Source organism: Giraffa tippelskirchi, chromosome 6, assembly GCF_054371585.1.
Source record: "Giraffa tippelskirchi isolate mGirTip1 chromosome 6, T2T-mGirTip1v1.2.pri, whole genome shotgun sequence".
In the NCBI taxonomy this organism is placed as follows: Eukaryota; Metazoa; Chordata; class Mammalia; order Artiodactyla; family Giraffidae; genus Giraffa; species Giraffa tippelskirchi.
In genome coordinates, this window is record NC_137280.1 from 74066716 (window position 1) to 74086538 (window position 19823).

General features: G+C 51.4%; 1 protein-coding gene across 2 annotated transcripts in view; it reads left to right on the plus strand.

Annotated features, from left to right (window-relative positions):
- The first annotated feature begins 14608 nt into the window (after positions 1–14608).
- The window catches only part of DENND3 (DENN domain containing 3), a 54715-nt gene continuing 49500 nt past the window's right edge, over positions 14609–19823 (plus strand). For both annotated transcript variants that reach the window (XM_081504182.1, XM_081504183.1), the window contains exon 1: positions 14609–14820. In XM_081504182.1, coding sequence (XP_081360308.1) covers positions 14719–14820 — 102 coding nt within the window. In that variant the 5' untranslated portion in view covers positions 14609–14718. The remainder of the gene's footprint in view (positions 14821–19823) is intronic.

Genomic DNA, 19823 nt, shown 5'->3' on the forward strand with positions numbered 1-19823 from the left:
GTGTACACGCATGAGCTTACACAGCTGTCCACACGTTCCTCCTGGGAATGACCACTAAAGCCTTGTGAAGCAGTGATGAGGATCGGTCTCCTCTTACAAAAGAGGAAACGAAGGCGCAGAGAAGTTAAGGAGAGCCTAGCCCAGGACCAGCAGCTGGAAGAGGCCGTGACCAGACCCATGTTTCTCTGCTGGCTGAAAACCACCCATTTTTTTCAGCTGCACTCAGATTAAACTTAGCCTCCCCACACTGCCTGGAGAGGCCTTACATCACCTGGTCCCCCTGTCCATGCTCACTGCCCTGTTCAGCCATGCAGGACCCAGCAACCCCCACCTCACCCTCCTAGCCCCATCAGGGTCTTTGCCCAGCAGTTTCCTCCTCCAGTAGCCCCCTTCTCAGGTCTTCTCCTGGCTGCCCACTTCTCATCGTCTGCATTTCAGCTCAAGGGGCCCCTGCTCAGGGATCCCCTCCCACTTTCCACTGCATCCCAGGCCTTGATACAAACTGAGACTGTTCCATCGCTGTATTTGTCTTATTGTTGGCCTCCAGCCACGAGGAAATAAGGTCCACGAGGGAGGAGACTTGTCCTTCTCATTTGTTGCCGTTCTCTCCAGTCCCTAGGCAGGCCTGGCACACAGTATGCGCCCGGCACAGAGTGGGCGCCCAGTAAGTAGAGATGAGTGAACGTCTGACTCAGCGCCCAGCCTCCCATCCACTGTGGAATTCTGCATTTGCCCCACTTGCCTCCATTCACTACGTGTCCACGTGTCTCTGCAGACTACTGATTTTTATCTATTTTAGATACTGTTTTAGATAGATAGAGCATGGACACTTTTAGAGCTTCAAGTTCATCGTGACCAGTTTTCACCGTGGTCCAAGCTGCTCATTAGACAGATGGAGAAACTGAGGCTGTGACTTGCCCGAGGCGACGTGGCTGGTCAGGGGTGGCTCCAAGACCATCACTGGAACCCCCTGAGGGTCCTCGGGTCCACCCACTTTCTCCTGTTCCCACATCCTGGTGGGAAGTGCAGTTCTAAGAAGCCAGTGACCTGAGTGGGGTCCCTCGGGTTGTAACTGCAAAGCTGGGGCCAGGACCTGTCCCTTCTGTGTTCCTCCAAGGCCTCCCAGACCCTTCCCTCCAGACTCGCTCCCCTTGACTGCAGTAAGAGCCAGCCTGAGAGAGGCCTGGGTTAATGGGGCCTGAACTCCAGGAATTGTCCCCAAGAGCAGCCAGAACTGCTTCAAAGAGAAAAGAACTCCATGAGAGGATCTCCAGCCCCACACTAGCATTTCCTGTTTCTGGAGCACAGGCCAGCTCCTTGTGTGAGCCCTTTTGGAGCAGCAGCTGAGCGAGGTGCTCCCAGGGGATGGGCGGGTCCCTGACCTGCAGGTTCTGCAACAAAGCAAGGAAGCGTGATGTCACCAGAGGGAGGTAAACAGACGGGCACTTCCTCTTTCGCTTCCGTGGGCTCCTGTCTGACCCAGAAGGTTCTCAAACTACAGAAAAACTTTCCTCCCCGCCTGGACAGGGTTTCAGTTAGCACTTCTGGAGTTGTCCCTTTGGGGAAAGGGGAGGGTTCAAACCAAATCAAACCAGCAGAAGTCCCACAAGGGATTGTGCTGGAATCCCAGAGGTGGAAGCCAGGAGGGAGTCTGACACCGGCCCCACCCCCACCCCACTTCACAGGCGGAGAAGCTGAGTTCCAAAGGGTTCAAGTGAATCCAGAACGAGGGAGGATTCATTACCACGGTGAACAGACAAGCCCTCAATACTGTGGCTTTGCAGGGGAGTGGTCAGAAAACTACTCATCCCAAACGGGGATCCGGGCTGGAGCGGGAAGGGACCGGGCCGGAGAGCTTCAGCTCCGCCTTGGCTCTCTACTGGCAGGTCCTCTTACCTCTCTGAGCTCAGTTTCCAGGCCTATCCACTGGGATCATGGTATCTGTCTCAAAGAATGATTGTGAGAATGAATGAGACAATAGATGGATGTCACGATCCCAGTTACCTACTCCAGTATTCTTGCCTGGAGAAGTCCATGGACAAACCTGACAGGCTATAGTCTATGGAGTCACCAAGAGCTGGACATGACTGAGTGACTAGCACTTCAATTTTTCACACGTATCCCAGCTTGGAGACTGGCCCATTCTCAGTACTGTTTTCTATAAAATAAAGACAAGAGTGATAGCTGTTAGGAATAGATTAGGCAACACATGTCAGAAAATCTCAACTAACAATGGCTTAAGCAAGATAAAAGCTCTCTCATGTTAGAAAAAATCTGGAACTGCACAGTCCAGCGTTGGTGTAGAACTCCACAGTTATCAGATATCCATGTGCCTTCTAGCTTTCTGCTCTGCCATTTTATCACCTTGAGAGGCAAAGTGGCTGCTAGAGATCCAGCCACCACATCCCAGCTCTGGGGGAACAGGAAGAAACAGGTCGTGCATAAGAACCTTCCTAGAAAAAAAAAAAAAAAAAAAAAAGAACCTTCCTAGAAGCTGTACCCATTGGCTCCTCACTCACTCTTTTCAAAGAAGGCTGGGAAGTTTCCTTTTTCTGGCTGGGCACTTTGCCATCCCCAGTAATTGTTACTCACTATAGTGTACACTTCACACTTCTGAAGCTTCTGTTAATAAGGATGAAGGGAAAATGAATATTAGAGAGATCAACAGTGTTATGTATCCTCTTTACTGAGTGGTTTTGTAAAATAGACATCATTGTCGAAATGGCGCTTTATTGTCTGTAATCATGAATCAAATATAAGGAACAGTTATCTGAATATCAGGAAAAAATTAAAATAGGTTTTTAAAATGACCCCTTTTTCGTGAAGATGGCTCTGAAAGCGAAGAAGGAAGTGCCTCACTGCCCCAAAACCACAGCAAAGGCTTGGAAGGCCCAGGACACAGAGCAGAAGGGCTGCTCGGCCACAAAGAGAAGAAAGGTCTGCAGGACACCCACCTTCACAGCCCAAACCTCTCTGCAAAAGTGCCCCCAGGAGCCACACCTTTGAGCTCTGGGTGGCAGAGGAGGGATGAAATGATGGCTTAGAAGGACCTGGAGAATTAGCTGCTACTGAAGCCAGTCTAATTCAGTGGGAATTGGGGGGTGGGGGGTGGGAGCTGAGACTGAACAAGCCAGCCTGCAGGGGCCTGGAGCGCCATGCTAAGACGGCTGAAGCAACAAATTCCCCTGAGCAGGGAGGTGAAGGATGACTCCATTGTGTGCTGCCCTGGGGAGAACGACCGGGGGCCAGGGCAACAGAGGGGCCCAGAGAGACCAAGGGACTGGAGCGCCACCCTCTCGGCCTCCTGCTCTGCCAGGTTGGCCCAGAGGACCCTTCCCACAGGAGGCGGTGGTGGGGCTGGCCTGTCTGCCAGTGCACGGCTGTGTGCGGAGAAATGGCCACAAGGGGCCCGCCCGGCTCCCTGGGGCTACAGTGTCAGCTCAGGAGAGCAGGTGAGGTCAGGCCAAGGCCCCCAGGCTGGGTGCCCAGGGGGCTCCACCCAGCCAGTCTGGGCAAGGAGGGCAGCCTGGGGGTGATCACCAGTAACCATGGACAGGAGGCAGGTGGGGCCCCTGCCCAAAGGCCAGCTAAACAAAGATGCTCTGAGCTGAGGTGGTGGCGGGGAGGGGGGGAAACACCAGGTTGTGGCAGCAGCAGTCAGCTCTTCATTCTGCTGCATCTGAGGGCTCCTTGCACCTCCAGTGGACTCCTAGGTTCGCCGGCCATGGGGCTCCTCCCAGCCCGAGTTTTATCAAGTAGGCCTGGCCCAGAGCATGGTGTGGGGTCTACAGGAGGAGGTGAACTAAGATCCCACATGCCATGGGGCATGGCCAAAGAAAAAACCCAACAACAAAGGGGACATTTGCTCTTATCTGGCAGAGTGTGGTGTGGATTCAGTGATAAAGGACATAGATAATTCTAAAATGATCGATCTTCAGATATCACTTCAAACACCAGTGTTTAAAAAGGAGCTCTGTGAGCAACTTGTGGTTGCCAAGACGGATGGACTTGGAGCCTGGGGTTAGCAGATGCACGCTATTACATAGAAAATGGCTGGGTAACAAGGTCCTACTGTATAGCGCGGGGAGCTATATTCAACAGACTGATAAACCATAATGGAAAAGTATATGAAAAAGAATGTATATATACATAACTCAGTCACTTTGCTATACAGTAGAAATTAACAAAACATTGTAAATCAACTTCAATTAAGTTAAACAAAATTAAAATTTTGTTTTACTTCAATTAAAATAAACAAAAACAGGAGCTCTGCTGGTTTGCAAGTTGTGATATCTTGTATATCTCATATATATGATAAATATATTGCTTACGTGTACATATATTAATAAATTCAGGCTCAGTCTCTCAGTCATGTCTGTCTGACTCTTTGCAACCCTATGAACTGTAGTCCACCAGGCTCCTCTGCCCACGGGATTCCCCAGGCAAGAATACTGAAGTGGGTTGCCATTTCCTCCTCCAAGAGATCTTCCCCACCCAGGGATTGAACCCACGTCTCCTGAATCTGGTGGATTCTTTACCACTGAGCCACCTGGGAAGCCTATACATATATATATATATATATATATATATATATATATATATATATATATATATATATATACGATTTACATGTTTCTCTGGGTGGTTTTCCTTTTTTCCCAATTAGAATACAGTTGAGCATCTGTCAGGTCTGCACGAGCCAGGAAGTATAACCAGGGCATGGATGCTCCGCTTTCATGATAAGGTGGCAAAAATCAGAGTGGAAGTGAGACTCTTTCCTTTCTGAAAAACCATCTTCCAGGACTTGGGATCTCTCACCATGCAGCCAGCATGGTGACAAGACAAGATGGCCTTTCTGACTGGCTTGGGGATTAAACAGACTTGGGGAGACATCACGGCATGAGAGGAACTTGGTCTATTCAAGAAAAGCTTATTTTTCATAAACGAATTATAGTCTAAATAAAGATTTCACCTTAAGGGAAAGAGCAGAATTGCATGTTGACTCGGCACCTTCATTTACATGTCTTTATAAAGCACTCAATAAAAATAGGTTTGAAATGATTGTAAGAAAACCGCCACAGTGCACACTAAACCATAGGCGCCGTCTTTACAATTCTTCCTCCCGCTTTTACCTTTGGTGGGATGAGGTTCCAGTCCATGGCTCAAGATGCCGCTGGGCACTGGCCCTGTGACGTGCATCACCCACCCCAGCTCAGGGTCCCTGGCAGCCACTGAGATGACCACCCTGTTGGACTTAAAGAGAAACACAGAGGCACAAGACAGCCACTCAGGAAGGGAGAGGCTTAGAGGGACCTTGCCCCCTACCAGCCCATCTCCAAGAAGGAAAAGCAGACACCCACACTGAGCAAGACTTCAGCATGCTTGGGAGCAACAATGTGGAGCAGCCCCTGAGATGTGTGTCTGAGTCCTGGGCCCCCACTACCTTGGAGCGTGGCCTCAGTTAGGTACCTGGCCCTCTAGGGAGGTTCTGGAGGGTAGGAACCCAGCTGGCTGGTCTCTGTGTTCCTGACACATAGTAGTTGGTCAATTAGTATCAGTGTTACGTGCATGGATAAATTCATCTTCTGAATTTCCTTTTCAAGGATCATTACAGATTAGGGCTGTGCAAGAGAAACAGAATGCCAGCCACAGACATAACCCTACAGCTGTGTTAAATACAGTGAAAAGACACAGGTGATATTCATTTTAAGTTGGTTTATTTAACTCAACTTATCTAAGGTATTAGCATTTCAGCTGGGATCAATGTACAGATTAGTAAGGAGGAGCTGACTTTGAACTTGGGAGCGGCTCCTTTCACCCCTGCCCGAGGCAGTGCTGGCCCAAGTGTGGCTAGTGTCCTTTAAGCTGGGCAGTGCAGGCCTAGAAAAACCCAGCACCAAGTACCAGTGAGCGTGGGTGGAGGGACAAGGGCAGGGCCGTGTGTGCCTAGCAGCAGGAGGCAGACCTGCCAGGTGGGGCCCTCTCCTTACCTGCTCGGAGCTCCACGCCCTGGCCTGGCGGCCTCCGTTCCTTTCTGGTTCCAGGACCTGGTCCAGGGCCTGGCCTGGGGCAGGCAGCAGCTGCTGAGGGATTTTTGCAGCAAGAACAGCAGGACCGGCTTGAGGGACCCCTCCAGGGCCAGAGGCAGGTGAGGGGCGGGCAGCTGGGCACTGTGGCTGCGCCTCCCTCCCTCTCCAGGGTCTGGCGCAGGAAAGTGAAAGAAAGTGAAGTCTCTCAGTCGTGTCCGACTCTTTGTGACCCCATGGACTGTGTAGCCCACCAGGCTCCTCTGTCCATGGGATTTTCTAGGCAAGAATACTGGAGTGGGTTGCCATTTCCTTCTCCAGATCTTCCCGACCCAGGGATTGAACCCAGGTCTCCCGCATTGTAGGCAGACGCTTTACCATCTGAGCTACCAAGGAATGGCGCGGGAAAGAGCTCCCCAAACAGTACCCACCGTGGGGCGAGGGCCATGTCTCAGGCAGTGAGAGACATTTTAAACGAACCCACCCGTGGCTGACTCTCCCCAGGCCTTCATCTGAGGCCGAATGTCACACCCGGCCCTGCCCCCGGGTGTGACTCTCCAGTGGGGAGCACTCCTAGATGTGGAAGCGGCTCCTTCCTTTCGTGAAGACCTGTGTGTAGTTCCTGGAAGGGCTCCAGGTGCTTGGGAAGGATGTCTCAGCGGGCCACCCTGGTGGGTGGGGGCTGGGGCCAGGGACTCAGGCCCAGGGTCCTCCCACACCCTGGCCACCCTACACCAGGTGTTGAGCCGTCAACACCCCCGACCTCACACACACACACCCACAGACACACACACCAGGAAATGGGTGCTGGTGGCTCCGTGGGTGGCCAGCTGAGACGGAAGTGAGGGGCTGGGCAGCAGCTGGGCCTCAGGCTACTGCCCCTCCCGTCCGTGGGCTCAGCCTGGCTTTGGGTTTGGAAGTGAAGTGGGACGGAGCTTGGAGCTGACCGGAGCTTCCCCAGGGAGAGGGAGGCGTCTGTGGTGAGGCTGGAATTGCCTGATAAGGCCGGGCAAGCTGGGCACCCTTGGAGAAGGCATCCTTCCCTCTAGTGGACTCAGGATCACCCTCCGGGCCGGTGGGAGAGTGCCTCCCTGTGCAGGACTGGCCTCCACGGGCTCCTTAAGAGCCTCCCTGGACTAACTCCTCTCTCGGGAATCTGTTCTTGTGACAGGAAGTGGGTGGTTCCAGGTTTGAACTCTCATTGCCCTGGGAGGTAAGAGTTGAGTGGGTTTGGCCAAATGCTCTGAAAACCCTGTCTAATGACAACGCTCCAGCGTGTGAGGCCCTAATAACTTCCAAGCAAGCACCACCTGCAGAGGGGCCTGAGTAGGGCAGGCCCGCCCCCGGTAGGGGCCTGGGCTCTAACAGCTGACCCATCCAGGGACATCTGCCTCCCCACAAGGACTGCTGTGTGCTCGGGGGTAAGGGGCTTACCTTGCCGGGCTGTGGGTCCTGTCTGCCAAATGAGGTGACACCTGGTCATGGATGGCAGGGGTGATGGATAAGAAAACACATTTGTGCACATAAAGCATCAATTAGGTGTGTAATCAGCGTCCATTGGTGCACCATTGCTGTGAGTGATCTCTCGCCTCCCTCTAACCCGGCCAGACTCTGCAACGTGCTGGGGGTCCTGAGGAGGGGAGAATCTGGGGCAAAGTGGAGTGGGGTATCAGCATTTCCCAAGGGTCCCCTCTGCCCTCACCCCAGCCTCTCAGGGTCTGCGTGGCCATCACCCTTGCAGTTAGCGAAGGATGGAAGCTGAGGCTGTTCATGGGTCTTTCTGCATCCACTGCAGGTACCCTTTCAATCTGATGGGTGCTGGGCAGGACCCTGTCTCAGGAGAAGTTCCCTCATGAGGGGGGACGCTCTGGAGCCAGAATCAACCCAGAGGTCAGGCTGGTTACGAGATTGGAACCCAAGGGCAGGCACAGGGCATATGAGCCTCATGGTCAGAAGGACCTGATGAGATTTCAGGAGAAGTAATGGGGTGGGGAGGGCCGTTCTCCAGCCTGGGTGCAGGAAGCAGGGAGGGAGGGCTTCCTGGAAGAGGGGGTATCTGAGCCAATGAAAGGTAAGTCAGAGTTATCGGAGAGAAAGGAGGGGTCATGCATTCCAGGGCAGTGGGAGCAGCAGGTGCAGTGGGAGACAACCTCGAGTGACCTTGGGCTTCCCTCTGGGGCTCCCGAGTGGGCTGGTACCTGACTTCTCTTTTCCCACCCACTTACTGTCAGTTGTCTATTTTTATTGGTCTTGATTCCTAGTCCGGATGAGTTAAGACAGCTCTCACATCTGTCACCTTCCTCTCGCCCGAGCACACAGTGGCAGCCGGACCGCAGCTTCCTGTCTGTCTTCGAGCAGAGGAGGACGAGTGTTGTCACCCAGCCATGCAGGCCCTGAGCCCGCACCTCCCGGGTGGCTCCGCACAGCGGCTCTGGCTCTGCAGCCGCAGGCATCTACGCAGGCTCCTGGCACTGGGGCCAGATGTTCCTGGGTCTTCCTTCTACCATCCTTTCCTGCCTAGAATTTTCTTTAAGGTAGACCCTTCTTGGGGGGCGGTCTAGTTTCAGAGTGGACATCCCTTGGGCCACCAGCCCGCTGGGGCCCCGAGACAGCCCAGGAGGCAGCGGACTATCTTCCCTGCGTCCTTTAGAGGTTACTCGTTTCCTCTTGCTTCTGTCCTCTCAGCCTTTCCCTAGCTCCAGGCCACCTCCTCAGGGACCGGGGGCTGGGGTAGTTTCTTGGTGATTGAATTTAGGGAAATATCTTTACTGCAATTGTATTATGTTAAACACAATAGAGTTCCAGAAATAGATGAAACCATAGACTTTCTCTTTTTTTTCCTGATAAGGTGTTTACAAAGGACACGTCTGTCCATCCTAATACAGACACCCCCAGCCCCACCCACTGAAGGAGCACAGACCCAGCCTGTCCCTGCGCTGAGTTTGCTGTCACCATACCCTGCTCTCCAGAGTTTCCTTATATGTGTGTGTGTTTTGTCCACGCTTATTAAATGACATCATAGTGTATATTTTCCTGTGACTGTTCTTTTTACTCACTATTGGGTCAGTGAATCACTGCTAAACGTCACCCCACTGTACAGGTGGACTCTGATCAATGGTCAGCGGAACTTTATTCTTTTATTTGTCAAATACTCCTTGTGCACCTAGTACTTTGTGCCAGACACAGAGCTGGGCACTGGGAACTGATATGACAGAGTGAGAACAGTGTGCCTGGGGTCATCCGGCCATGAGCACTGGGCAGGGTCCATGTCAGGGCAGATTCTAATTCAGCACTTGGTTGTTGTTCAGTCCCTAAGTCGTGTTCGACTTTTTGTGACCCCATGAACTGCAGCATGCCAGGCTCCTCTGTCCTCCGTTATCTCCCAGAGTTTGCTCAGATTCATATCCTTTGAGTCGGTGATGCCATCCAACCATCTCATTTTTGTTGCCCCCTTATCCTCCTACCCTCAGTCCTTCCCAGCATCAGAGTCTTTCAGTGAATCAGCTCTTGCATCAGGTGGCCAAAGTATTAGAGCTTCAGCATCAGTCCTTCCAATGAATATTCAGGTTTGGTTTCCTTTCAGATTGACTGGTTTGATCTCCTTGCAGTCCAAGGGAATCTTCAGCTCTGCTACTAGCCAAAGTTGTTGGGCATGGCAGTGGTCAGCATACGGTTGGCATAAATGTTTGTTGAGCAGAGCTAAAGGTTTTTATTTGTAGGAGGGAAGTCTATTACTTCCCTTTTGCAACTGACAAAATGTAGCATTAGCCCAGTGATTTTGAAGCCTGGCTTAGGTCTCTCAGGGTGCCTGTAGGACTACAGCTGCCTGGGTTCGGCCAACGCCCGGTCCTCTACAGCTCAGGGAAGGGCCTGGCAGAAGGGTTTGTTGAAATGTTCCACAGAATCCTTTCCTGCAGCCAACATGAAGAGACTGTTTGCACTCTTTAAAATCCCGCGAGATGCTGAGGGCAGACTGGGCAGTCACCACGTGGGCCTGGGTGGTCTGCATTCCCAGCACATGGACGGCTTCCTCTTATTCATTAGTTTTTTAAAGAGGAAGCAAAGTTTAATGACGGGTTATGGCTGGTTGGGCCAGGAACGCGCTGTCTGGGCAGGGCAGGGTCACTGGGCGAGGGGGCCCTTCCTGCAGTGTGGTTACCCTGACGACCAGCAGCGCCTGCGCTGTCTGCTGTGACCCCATCACCTCCCATGTCTCCGTGATGTGGGCATCACCTGACACCCCCTGCCCAGACCCTACATGCCATCTATCATAACTGCCCTCTCTGGCTGTCTTATATTCTCCCATTCTTTCTGCTACAGGAGAGGGAAGGAAGGGCCCAGACCCAAACACACACACACACACATACAAACACGCGGCCTGCAGGGTGGCCCATTCGATGTCCACAGGTCTGCCAAAGTCTTCTGTCCCCGAGGCTCCTCTGACCCCTGCCTGCCTGTTCCTCGTGTGGTCTTCCTGCACGAGTGGGAGGAGGTGGGGTAGGGCAGGGGCAGGTCAGGTAGCCTGCAGGGAAGCTTGAAAGTACCATGCATCTGGGGGAACATGGGTGAATCTGGGGAGCACAGGAGGGGCACAGTCAGAGGTGGGGCTGGAGCGGGCCCCCAGCTGCTGCTGCTAAGTCGCTTCAGTTGTGTCCGACGCTGTGCGACCCCATAGACGGCAGCCCACCTGGTCTGTCGTCCCTGGGATTCTCCAGGCAAGAACATTGGAGTGGGTTGCCATTTCCTTCTCCAATGCATGAAAGTGAAAAGTGAAAGTGAAGTCGCTCAGTTGTGTCCAACTCTTTGTGACCCCATGGACTGCAGCCTACCAGGCTCCTCCATCCATGGAATTTTCCAGGCAAGAGTACTGGAGTGGGTTGCCATGGCCTTCTCCGGCGGGCCCCCAGGGTGGACGTTTAATCCAGGGGTGAGAGATGGCTGGCCTGTCCGAATAGTTACAATGCCCACATGCTGTCATGTGGACAAGACCCCTCCTACCGATCACTGATCACTGATCACCTACTTTCTCCCTTCTTCAAGGGACATAGAGCTGTTGCTTTGAGAATGCTGAACATCTCACACGTTTGTCCCCTATGTTTGTGGTTGTTACGGCAAAGTTTTTTCATTGGAGACCATTTCACTTTCATATCAACCACCAAGTCCTCCATAAACTGGTTGTATTTGCATATTTATATCTACATATGAAGATATTACATCCTATCACACATGGCTCTGAAGCAGCAAAGGAAAAAGTAGAGAAAGTTGTGCATCTGGGCACTAAACCAGCTGGGGAGATGTGTGATATTGAGTGAGGTCACAGCTTTTTTTATTGAAAGTAAAAGAACATCTGTTTATCCATCCATTCATTGATAGACGTTTGGGTTATTTCCACCTTTTGGCTATTCTAAAAATGCTGCTAAAAACATGGGAGCACAAATACTTGAGTCTCTGCTTTCAGTTATTTTGTACAGCTATCCAGGAGTTGAACTTCTGGATCAAATGGCAATTCTATGTTTAATTTTTTGAGAAACAGCCATACCATTTTCCACAGTGACTGCACCATTTTACATTCCTACCAACAATGTACAAGGGTTCCAGTTTATCCACATCCTGGCCAACAGTAGTCCTTTTTTATTTTATTTTTTTATAGTAGCTATCCTAGTGTGTGTGAGTTGGGGTTTGATTTACATTTCTCTAGTGATTAGTGAACACATTTTCCTGTACTTTTTGTATATCTTCTTTGGTGAAACATCTATTCAATCCTTTATACATTTTTAAAAATTGGGTTGTTTTGTTGTTGAGCTATGGACTGCTGCTGCTGCTAAGTCGCTTCAGTCATGTCCGACTCTGTGCGACCCCATAGACGGTAGCCCACCAGGCTCCCCCGTCCCTGGGATTCTCCAGGCAAGAACACTGGAGTGGGTGGCCATTTCCTTGTCCAATGTATGAAAGTGAAATGTGAAAATGAAGTTGCTCAGTTGTGTCCGACTCTTAGCAACCCCATGGACTGCAGCCTACCAGGCTCCTCTGTCCATGGGATTTTCCAGGCAAGAGGACCAGAGTGGGTTGTCATTGCCTTCTCTGGAGCTATGGACTATTAATCCCTTATCAGATATATGATTTGCAAACATTTTCTCTTATTCTGTGGATTGCCTTTTTGCTTTTTCCACATTGCCTTCTGTTGCACCAAAACTGTTTAGTTTTGATGAAATCATCTGCTTTTCTTTCATTGCCTGTGTTTTTGATGTCAGATGCAAATCACTGCTATATCCAATGCTATGAAGCTCCTCCATCATTCCCTATATTTTTTAAAAAGAATTGTAGTAAACACCTAACCCTTGCTAAAATGCCCAAAGAAGTGTTGATAGACTGCAGTCCTTATAAATGCTATTAAAAAAATAACTTATGGAAGCCAAATTCCATTCCAGAAAATTAACCATTTCAAGGTAAACAACTTAGTGTCATTTAATAAATTCACAACGGTGTGCGTGCCCCCTATTTCTTCATCAGTACTTTATAGTTCAGAAACATTTTCATACCTATTTTCCCACTTGATCTGCACAGTAATCCTGAGAGTCGTACCGAACAGTAAACAAATCACATAGGCTGGAGGGGAGGGAGGGGAAACTATTTGTGAAAGACTGTTGCCAGGCAGGTACTGTGCCAGCAAGTTCTTTAACTCATCAAGTTAAAGCACTCAAGTTCTTACCCTGACTCTGATGTGATACCCATCCTGGCGGTGGGCTTGTCAGCTAGGCTCAGCTCCTCGCTTCCTCCCTCATCTGCATGTCAGCCTCTGAGTGACCCTTACATACATGGGGGATTTTGATTGCTGGCTATGTCCACTTCTATCTCCAGTCCATCAGCACTCTCGAGAATGGGGCAAATCTTACTGCAGGCACTAGAAAGTCCCTAGGGAATGAGCAACAGGGGCTCATCAAAAAGCAAGAGTGAGGTGTAGGAGCCCCTTCAAGGTCACCTGGTCCCTTCTCCAGGGCTAAGGCCCTAGAAAAGGGGGAATTGCATAGCCCCGTCCACAGCCCAGCAGGACTTTTCAACTCTGGAGCTCCCCTCTTTAAACCCTTCCACCTGCGGGAGGAAAAGGGACACCTGTGCCTGTGTGAACCTCACGGGGGCCCCACCAAGATCACTGCCTCATGTTTACCTTCTGAGTCCTGGCCACACCGGGCAGCTTTTGAACAGACAGGAAGCCGAGGCTGGGGCGGTGAGGAATGCAACTGTCACACAGCTCACTCGGGGCAGACGCCAGCCCCAGTTCCTGCAAGCCCACAGGTCTGCTGTGCACACCTCCAGCGGCGTCTGTGAGCCTCCTGAGCACTGCAAGTTCTCAGGTGACAGAATCCACCCTGCCCTCCGCCGAGGCCCCCAACAACCTCGACAGAGTGCAGAGAGCCAGACCAGTGTGAGCAAAATCTTTCTTTTAAAGTCAGTGGCTGCCACTACCAGTCACAGCTTAACAATGAAGGCCAGGGATGTTGGGCAGCTGCCAGACCTGACTCACGATCTTAGATGACTTAACGGTGAAACACAAACCCCGCGTGAGTCAGGCTGCAGCTGGTGGGGCCTCACCAGGCTGGAAAGGTCGAAGGAATCCTTTGGCCTCCGGATCCACCCCACTCCCCAACCCTGGTTTGATTTTGACCTTGCTTTGTCGTTATTGTTTGACATTATTATTAAGCATTTCAGATTTTTTTTTAAAAAAGAATCGTATATTATTAGAACTAGAAAAGTTCCTTTGCAATTATTTCCCACCCGGTTTTACAGATGCTGCCCAAGGTCTGCGGGGAGGCAAAGGTAGGACTGAGGCCTGTGTCCATTCCGAGTTCCGTGCCAGTGACCAGGCACCGGAACCAGGCTCTTGGCCCCAGTCTGTGGCTGGGAACAAGTCCACTGGGAACAAGCCAGGCCTGCAGCTGATCGGGGAAGAGCTCTGTCCATCCCCCGACCCTCCTCAGTCCTGCGCTCCCCGGATTCCATTCTAGCACCGCCCACCCTGCCCCGTTTCCTGCTGAATTTTACTCAATCTCATTGCGGACTTGGGCAGCCTTAGGTTAACCGGGCAAAGTTATTAACCGGGCGCCCTTGGCTCTCCGGCCTTTCCTGCCATCCAACGCCCGGCCAGGCCAACTCCACGGCCCTGCTTGCAGGAGGGCTTCCTGGAGTTGGCGGCGGCACGAGGTGGCCCTGGCCTTTTAGTCCTTCCAGTGTTGGGCTCGGGGACTTGCAGGAGACTCCCGCACCTACGGCGCTAGTGGGCTGGTCCGAGCCCACCTGGCGACCCCGCCCACCTCTTCCCAGTTTCCCGGGAGCGGAGGCGGCCGGCTGGGAGAGGATAGGCTGACAGACTGGGGCGCTGGGCTCGCAGACGCCGCGCACGCGCCGGAGCCCGCGGAGCCGGTTAGGAAGTGACGAGTTCGCGCGCCAGGCCCCGGGCCCGGCCCCGACAGGCCCCGCCCCCCTCCGACAGCCCAGACCTCCCCGCCCCGCCTCTCCAGGCCCCGCCTCCACACCTGGCCCCGCCCCACGGACTGCACTGTCGGAGGACCAGCCGGCTGCCGCTCGCGCGGGCGCTGGGCAGGGAGGCGGGCGGGGTTGCAGCCCGAAGTCCGGGCCGTGTGGCCCGAGGCGCCCCAGCCTGGTGTGCCCAGTCGGCCGCGGCCGCGGGGCAGCCATGGCGGAGGCCGTGCCGCATCACCTGGCGCTGCCCTCTGGGCTGCTGGAGCTGTGCGCGCTACTGGGGGCCCCCCGGGACAGCCTCCGCGGCCCGGAGCAGGTGAGGGCACGGCGCGGGCGGAGCGGGGTGGCGGGGTCGGGCCCGTGCGCACCGAGCCCCCGGCGTCCGCGGGGCGGGGCGCTGCGCTCAGGTCCGGCGCGGCGGCCGCCTCCAGCCGCGGGTGCGGGAGCAGCTGCCGGCCGGCCCCCCAGCTGCGGTGGAGTCGCGAGCTGCTGCGGGCTGGGGGCTCCCGCCCGCTCCCCTCCTTCCGGAAGATCGCTCCGGTGGGACCCCCGGAGCAGGGGGCAGGCGCACCGCGGAGAGCGGGCTGGAGACCGTGCGCGTCCGTTGGCCTGCTTCTTAAGCGCTCCGGCCGCTCGGCTTCCTCGTCTCAGGACGCCCACCTGGGCCAGGTGGAGACGCGGCCGGGCCGCCTGCACTTCCGAGGCCTCCAGGACCGAATCTTTGTCCGCTGTTAAGTGATTTCACTCATTCCACAGATTCTGTGTCTCCTAGGTGCCGGGGCTGTTCTAGGCAGGGCATAAGGATGTTTTTGGTAGATTTAAGGACCGCTTTGATGTATTTTGCGTTTAGCCGGTACGCGATGAAAGGATCTGTTTCTTGCTGTAAAACACTTTACAGTCCGCCTCCCCCTGTTCTCCGCTCTGCACCCTGGTAGCCGAAGTGGCAAGCTCCTGTGCCTTCCTCTGGACGGCAGCTTGGGACATTCTTGTTTCTTCCCTGTGTTCTCACTTTTTCTTAGTTCCGGAGCCCTGGGTCTCTCTGGAGTGGGTCTGTGGCCCTCTCCCTTGTCCCAGATGCCTGTGATGCTGTCATTTTTCTCTGGTTAGTGGTGATGCCCCCTGTGTTCAGAGTCCCTGACCCTGCTGCCCAATTACCCTGGCAGGTCCTTTCCTCTGGTTCCAGATGACATTAAGGGAAGGCAGAGAAAGGCATTTGAGTATTTCACGCTGCCGAGTTGAATAGACATTACTCAGAGGAGCTAAATGTTGTAAAATGACCCTGATGTGTGTCTGGTAATGGCTTAGTGGTCTGTACTCCTTGGCTTTAGTATAAGGCCAGTTTCCACGATTTCTGCATTTCCCTCCTCCTGTCTCAGTCAGCCTTCTCAGTCTGGGTCCCTCTTTGGTCTCTTGTGGATTGAGTCGAGCCATCTCCCTGCCTCTCAGTGCCAAGTGGTGTTCCTCCCTTTTTCTCTTGACGGGAAATGACCTGGTTTCGGTTGTGGTCTTCTTTGCAGTTAGGCTGCCTTGTGTCTCCAGCGATTACAACACTGTCTCTTAGTTGCTGTGATGTGAAGGGATGAATCAACTGGAATATTTACAGTGGTACTTTCCTGAACTAAACAGACTACGACATTTCCCAAGGCAAGTGGGGCGTCGGCCATTGTGCATATGAGCCTTTATCCTCTTTTCTATACTTTGCTTCTGTTGCGGCTTGGGCAGAGGGTGTAAGGAACAGTGGTTGAAGGAGCAGGAGAAATAGCAGTGTTGTGGGGTGGAGTAACATCCTCTTTCTAAGACCGACATTAATGTTACAGGTAACCTAACAGAGGATATCATTCATTCAGTTCTATTTTCAGCAGTTATATTATTTTGAATGTCCAAGTCTTTTCAGTTCAGTTCAGTCGCTCAGTCGTGTCTGACTCTTTGCGACCCCATGGACTGCAGCACGCCAGGCCTCCCTGTCCATCACCAACTCCCGGAGTTTACTCAAACTCATGTCCATTGAGTCAGTGATGCCATCCAACCATCTCATCCTCTGTCGTCCCCTTCTCCTCCCGCCCTCAATCTTTCCCAGCATCAGGGTCTTTTCAAATGAGTCAGCTCTTCGCATCAGGTGGCTAAAGGATTGGAGTTTCAGCTTCAACATCAGTCCTTACAATGAATATTCAGGACTGATTTCCTTTAGGATGGACTGGTTTGATCTCCTTGCAGTCCAAGGGACTCTCAAGAATTTTCTCCAGCACCACAGTTCAAAAGCATCAATTCCTTGGCGTTCAGCTTTCTTTATAGTCCAACTCTCACATCCATACATGACTACTGGAAAAACCACAGCTTTGACTAGATGACTAGACTTTGTTGGCAAAGTAATGTCTCTGCTTTTTAATATGCTGTCTAGGTTGGTCATAACTTTCCTTCCAAGGAGTAAGCGTCTTTTAATATCATGGTTGCAATCACCATCTGCAGTGATTTTGGAGCCCCCAAAATTAAAGTCTGCCACTGTTTCCACTGTTTTCTAAGTCTTTTAAATGAGATTTAGCTTTTACTTTTTAAAAATCATCATTTGGGAGAAGGAAATGGCAACCCACTCCAATATTCTTGCCTGGAAAATCCCATGGTCAGAGAAGCCTGGTGGGCTACAGTCCATGGGGTCGCAAAGAGTCGGACACGACTAAGCGACTTCACTTTCACTTTCGTGTATTTTGTGAGTACCAAACTGATAGACAATAGTGAAAACACTATTTTGACAAACTGAATTGCTAAAATACTTGTATTTGGGATATATTTGGTTGCTAGGGATTGATTTGTTACTTTACTTTCTATATTGAAAATACATGCTATTTCATAGAATATTTTTAATTTCTGTCAATAATTTTGGAATACCTTTTCATTGAAACGTTAAAGTTATGGTCATTCATTGTTTGATCTTAGATATAGTAGAGTGAGCATCTTCATGAATTAGGCTTGAATGTTGATGGTTTTTTGTTTATTATTGTGTTCTTTTTTTTTTTATAAATGATATATTTTTTTTCTTTTAGTTGGGGGCTAATTGCAGTGTTGTGGTGGTTTTTGCCATGCATTGGCGTGGGTCAGCCATGGGTTTGCATGTGTTCCCCATCCTGGGCCCCCCTCCCACTTCCCTTCCCATCCCATCCCTCTGGGTCATTCCGTTGCCCCGGCCCTGAGCATTTGTCTCGTGCGTCGAACCTGGAATGGTGTTCTGTTTCACATATGATAATATAGCATTGAAACATGTAAAAAAAAAAAAAATCATCATTTGTCTCTGATTCAGTCATTCCTATTTTGTGACACGTGAAAACAGAAGCCCAGAGATACAAGACATATCCAGCTTGATGTTAGGATAGTGTAGTGTCCTAACTTTTTGTTTTATTTATTCCTTAGATGGGGTGGTGTTCGTTTTATTGAGGTTAGTGACAAAGAATTCAAGCATACAGTTAAATCCCTAGTGAGTTACTGTGGTCAGTTACATTTCCCTCCACTCCTTGGTTGTTATGGAGACTAGACACAGAGATGCGAAGCCATCCATCATAAGTCCATCACAGGATGATGGAAAAGTGCTCAGAGCCCCTTTCATAGTGTGGGTTACTGGCATAAATCTTGTGTATGGAAGCACATTTTTATGTTTTTTTTTTTTTTTTTAGCGGAAAGCCTCCTGGCTTTCAATTTCTAGAGCAGCACCATCCAACAGCACTTTCCAGATGATGACAACCAGTATTGTTCATCTTCACCACACAGTGTGGTAGCAGCTGGCCACAGGTGGCTACTGGCTGCTTGAAGTGTGGCTAGTGCCACTGAGGAACTAAATTTTATATTTCACTTAATTTTAATTAATTTAAGTAGTCAGATGTGGCTACTGGTGACTGTGTTGGACTTTCCTAGAGCATTTCTTAAAAAATCTATTTCTGTTTTATTTCACAAATGACAGCCAGTCCCATAGTGAAGATCAATGCCATTATATCATCTAACGAATTTAGAGTGTTGTGGTTTTTACTTTTTAGTAAGTTCTTGTCTGGGAGAGGAGAGCAGGAAACTACCCTGGGTGGAGTTTGTGAAAAAGGACCTCGTCTTCCTCCTGGGGGTGGGGCAGGTGAGGGGCGGTTGCAATATGTATCAGAGAGTAATATGAACCCTTTGGGGTCAAGGGTTGCACTTTCAGAAGTTTAGTCTAATTACAGAGTCAGAGATGCCCAAGCACGTACAGGTAACTGCCTGTTTTTTAGTGTGATGAAGACTTGAGAGCAACCCAGCTGTCTGTCAGAAGGGGATTGGGCAAAAGTAGTGTTGCACTGTCCACAGTGGGACACCCTAAAGTGTCCACATGGGCTTCCCTGGTGGTGCTAGTGGTAAAGCACCCGCCTGCCAGTGCAGGAGACGTAAGAGATGCGGGTTTGATCCCTGGGTCGAGCAGATTCCCTGGAGGAGGGCATGGCAACCCACTCCAGTGCTGTTGCTTGGAGACTCCCATGGACAGAGGAGCCTGGCAGGCTACAGTCCATGGGGTCACAAAGCGTCAGACAGGACTGGAGTGACTTAGCACAAAGTGTCAACAGGGGAGTCAGCACACTGTATGGTTACATGGGGAAAGGCTAATGAAGTCATTTAAATATGATGATTGCATTTATGAAAAAATCATGTATACATTTAGGAAATGATCAGCATGTGTCCCATGCTGTGTAGAACATTACTTTAGAGTCATGGGATTATGGGGGATGCATTCCCTTTCTATTATTATTTCCATATTATTGTTATTTTTTTTTTAAATGAGACTGTATTGCTTATCTAGTCAGAAAAGACAACAGGTATTTCCATTTTGGGGAAAAAAAAGACAGATGTGTGATGAACTGCTAAATACGAGGTTGGCTGCATTGTGGCCACATCACTTTCACTGACTGAAGGTAACTAGTGGCAGCTGTAGAGTTAGCATAATGACCAGTTTTCCGTGCAGACTGAGCAGGCCTCCAGAGCTCTCGAGTGCCAGGGTGGGACTGGATGAACAGCACCCCCGCAGGGCCATCCTCTGCTGACCGTGGGGCCAGAAAGAGGAGGGCAGCATATCCCCACCCCACCTTTCTGAGGGTGATACAGGACCACTGTGTCAGCAGCGACGCTCTGGGGGTGCTGTAAGAGGGGAGGTGGACTCCGGCTGATGACATTCCAGGAGGTGATGAGCCAGGCGTGATGGCTGGAGGGGGCATGTGGCCCTGGCTGCAGGGTGAGGAAAGGCCCCCTCCAGTGAGTGTGGGAGAGGCGGGGTCGCTGATGAGGAGGGGGGCTGAGGCATGAGCTGGGCACTGTCCC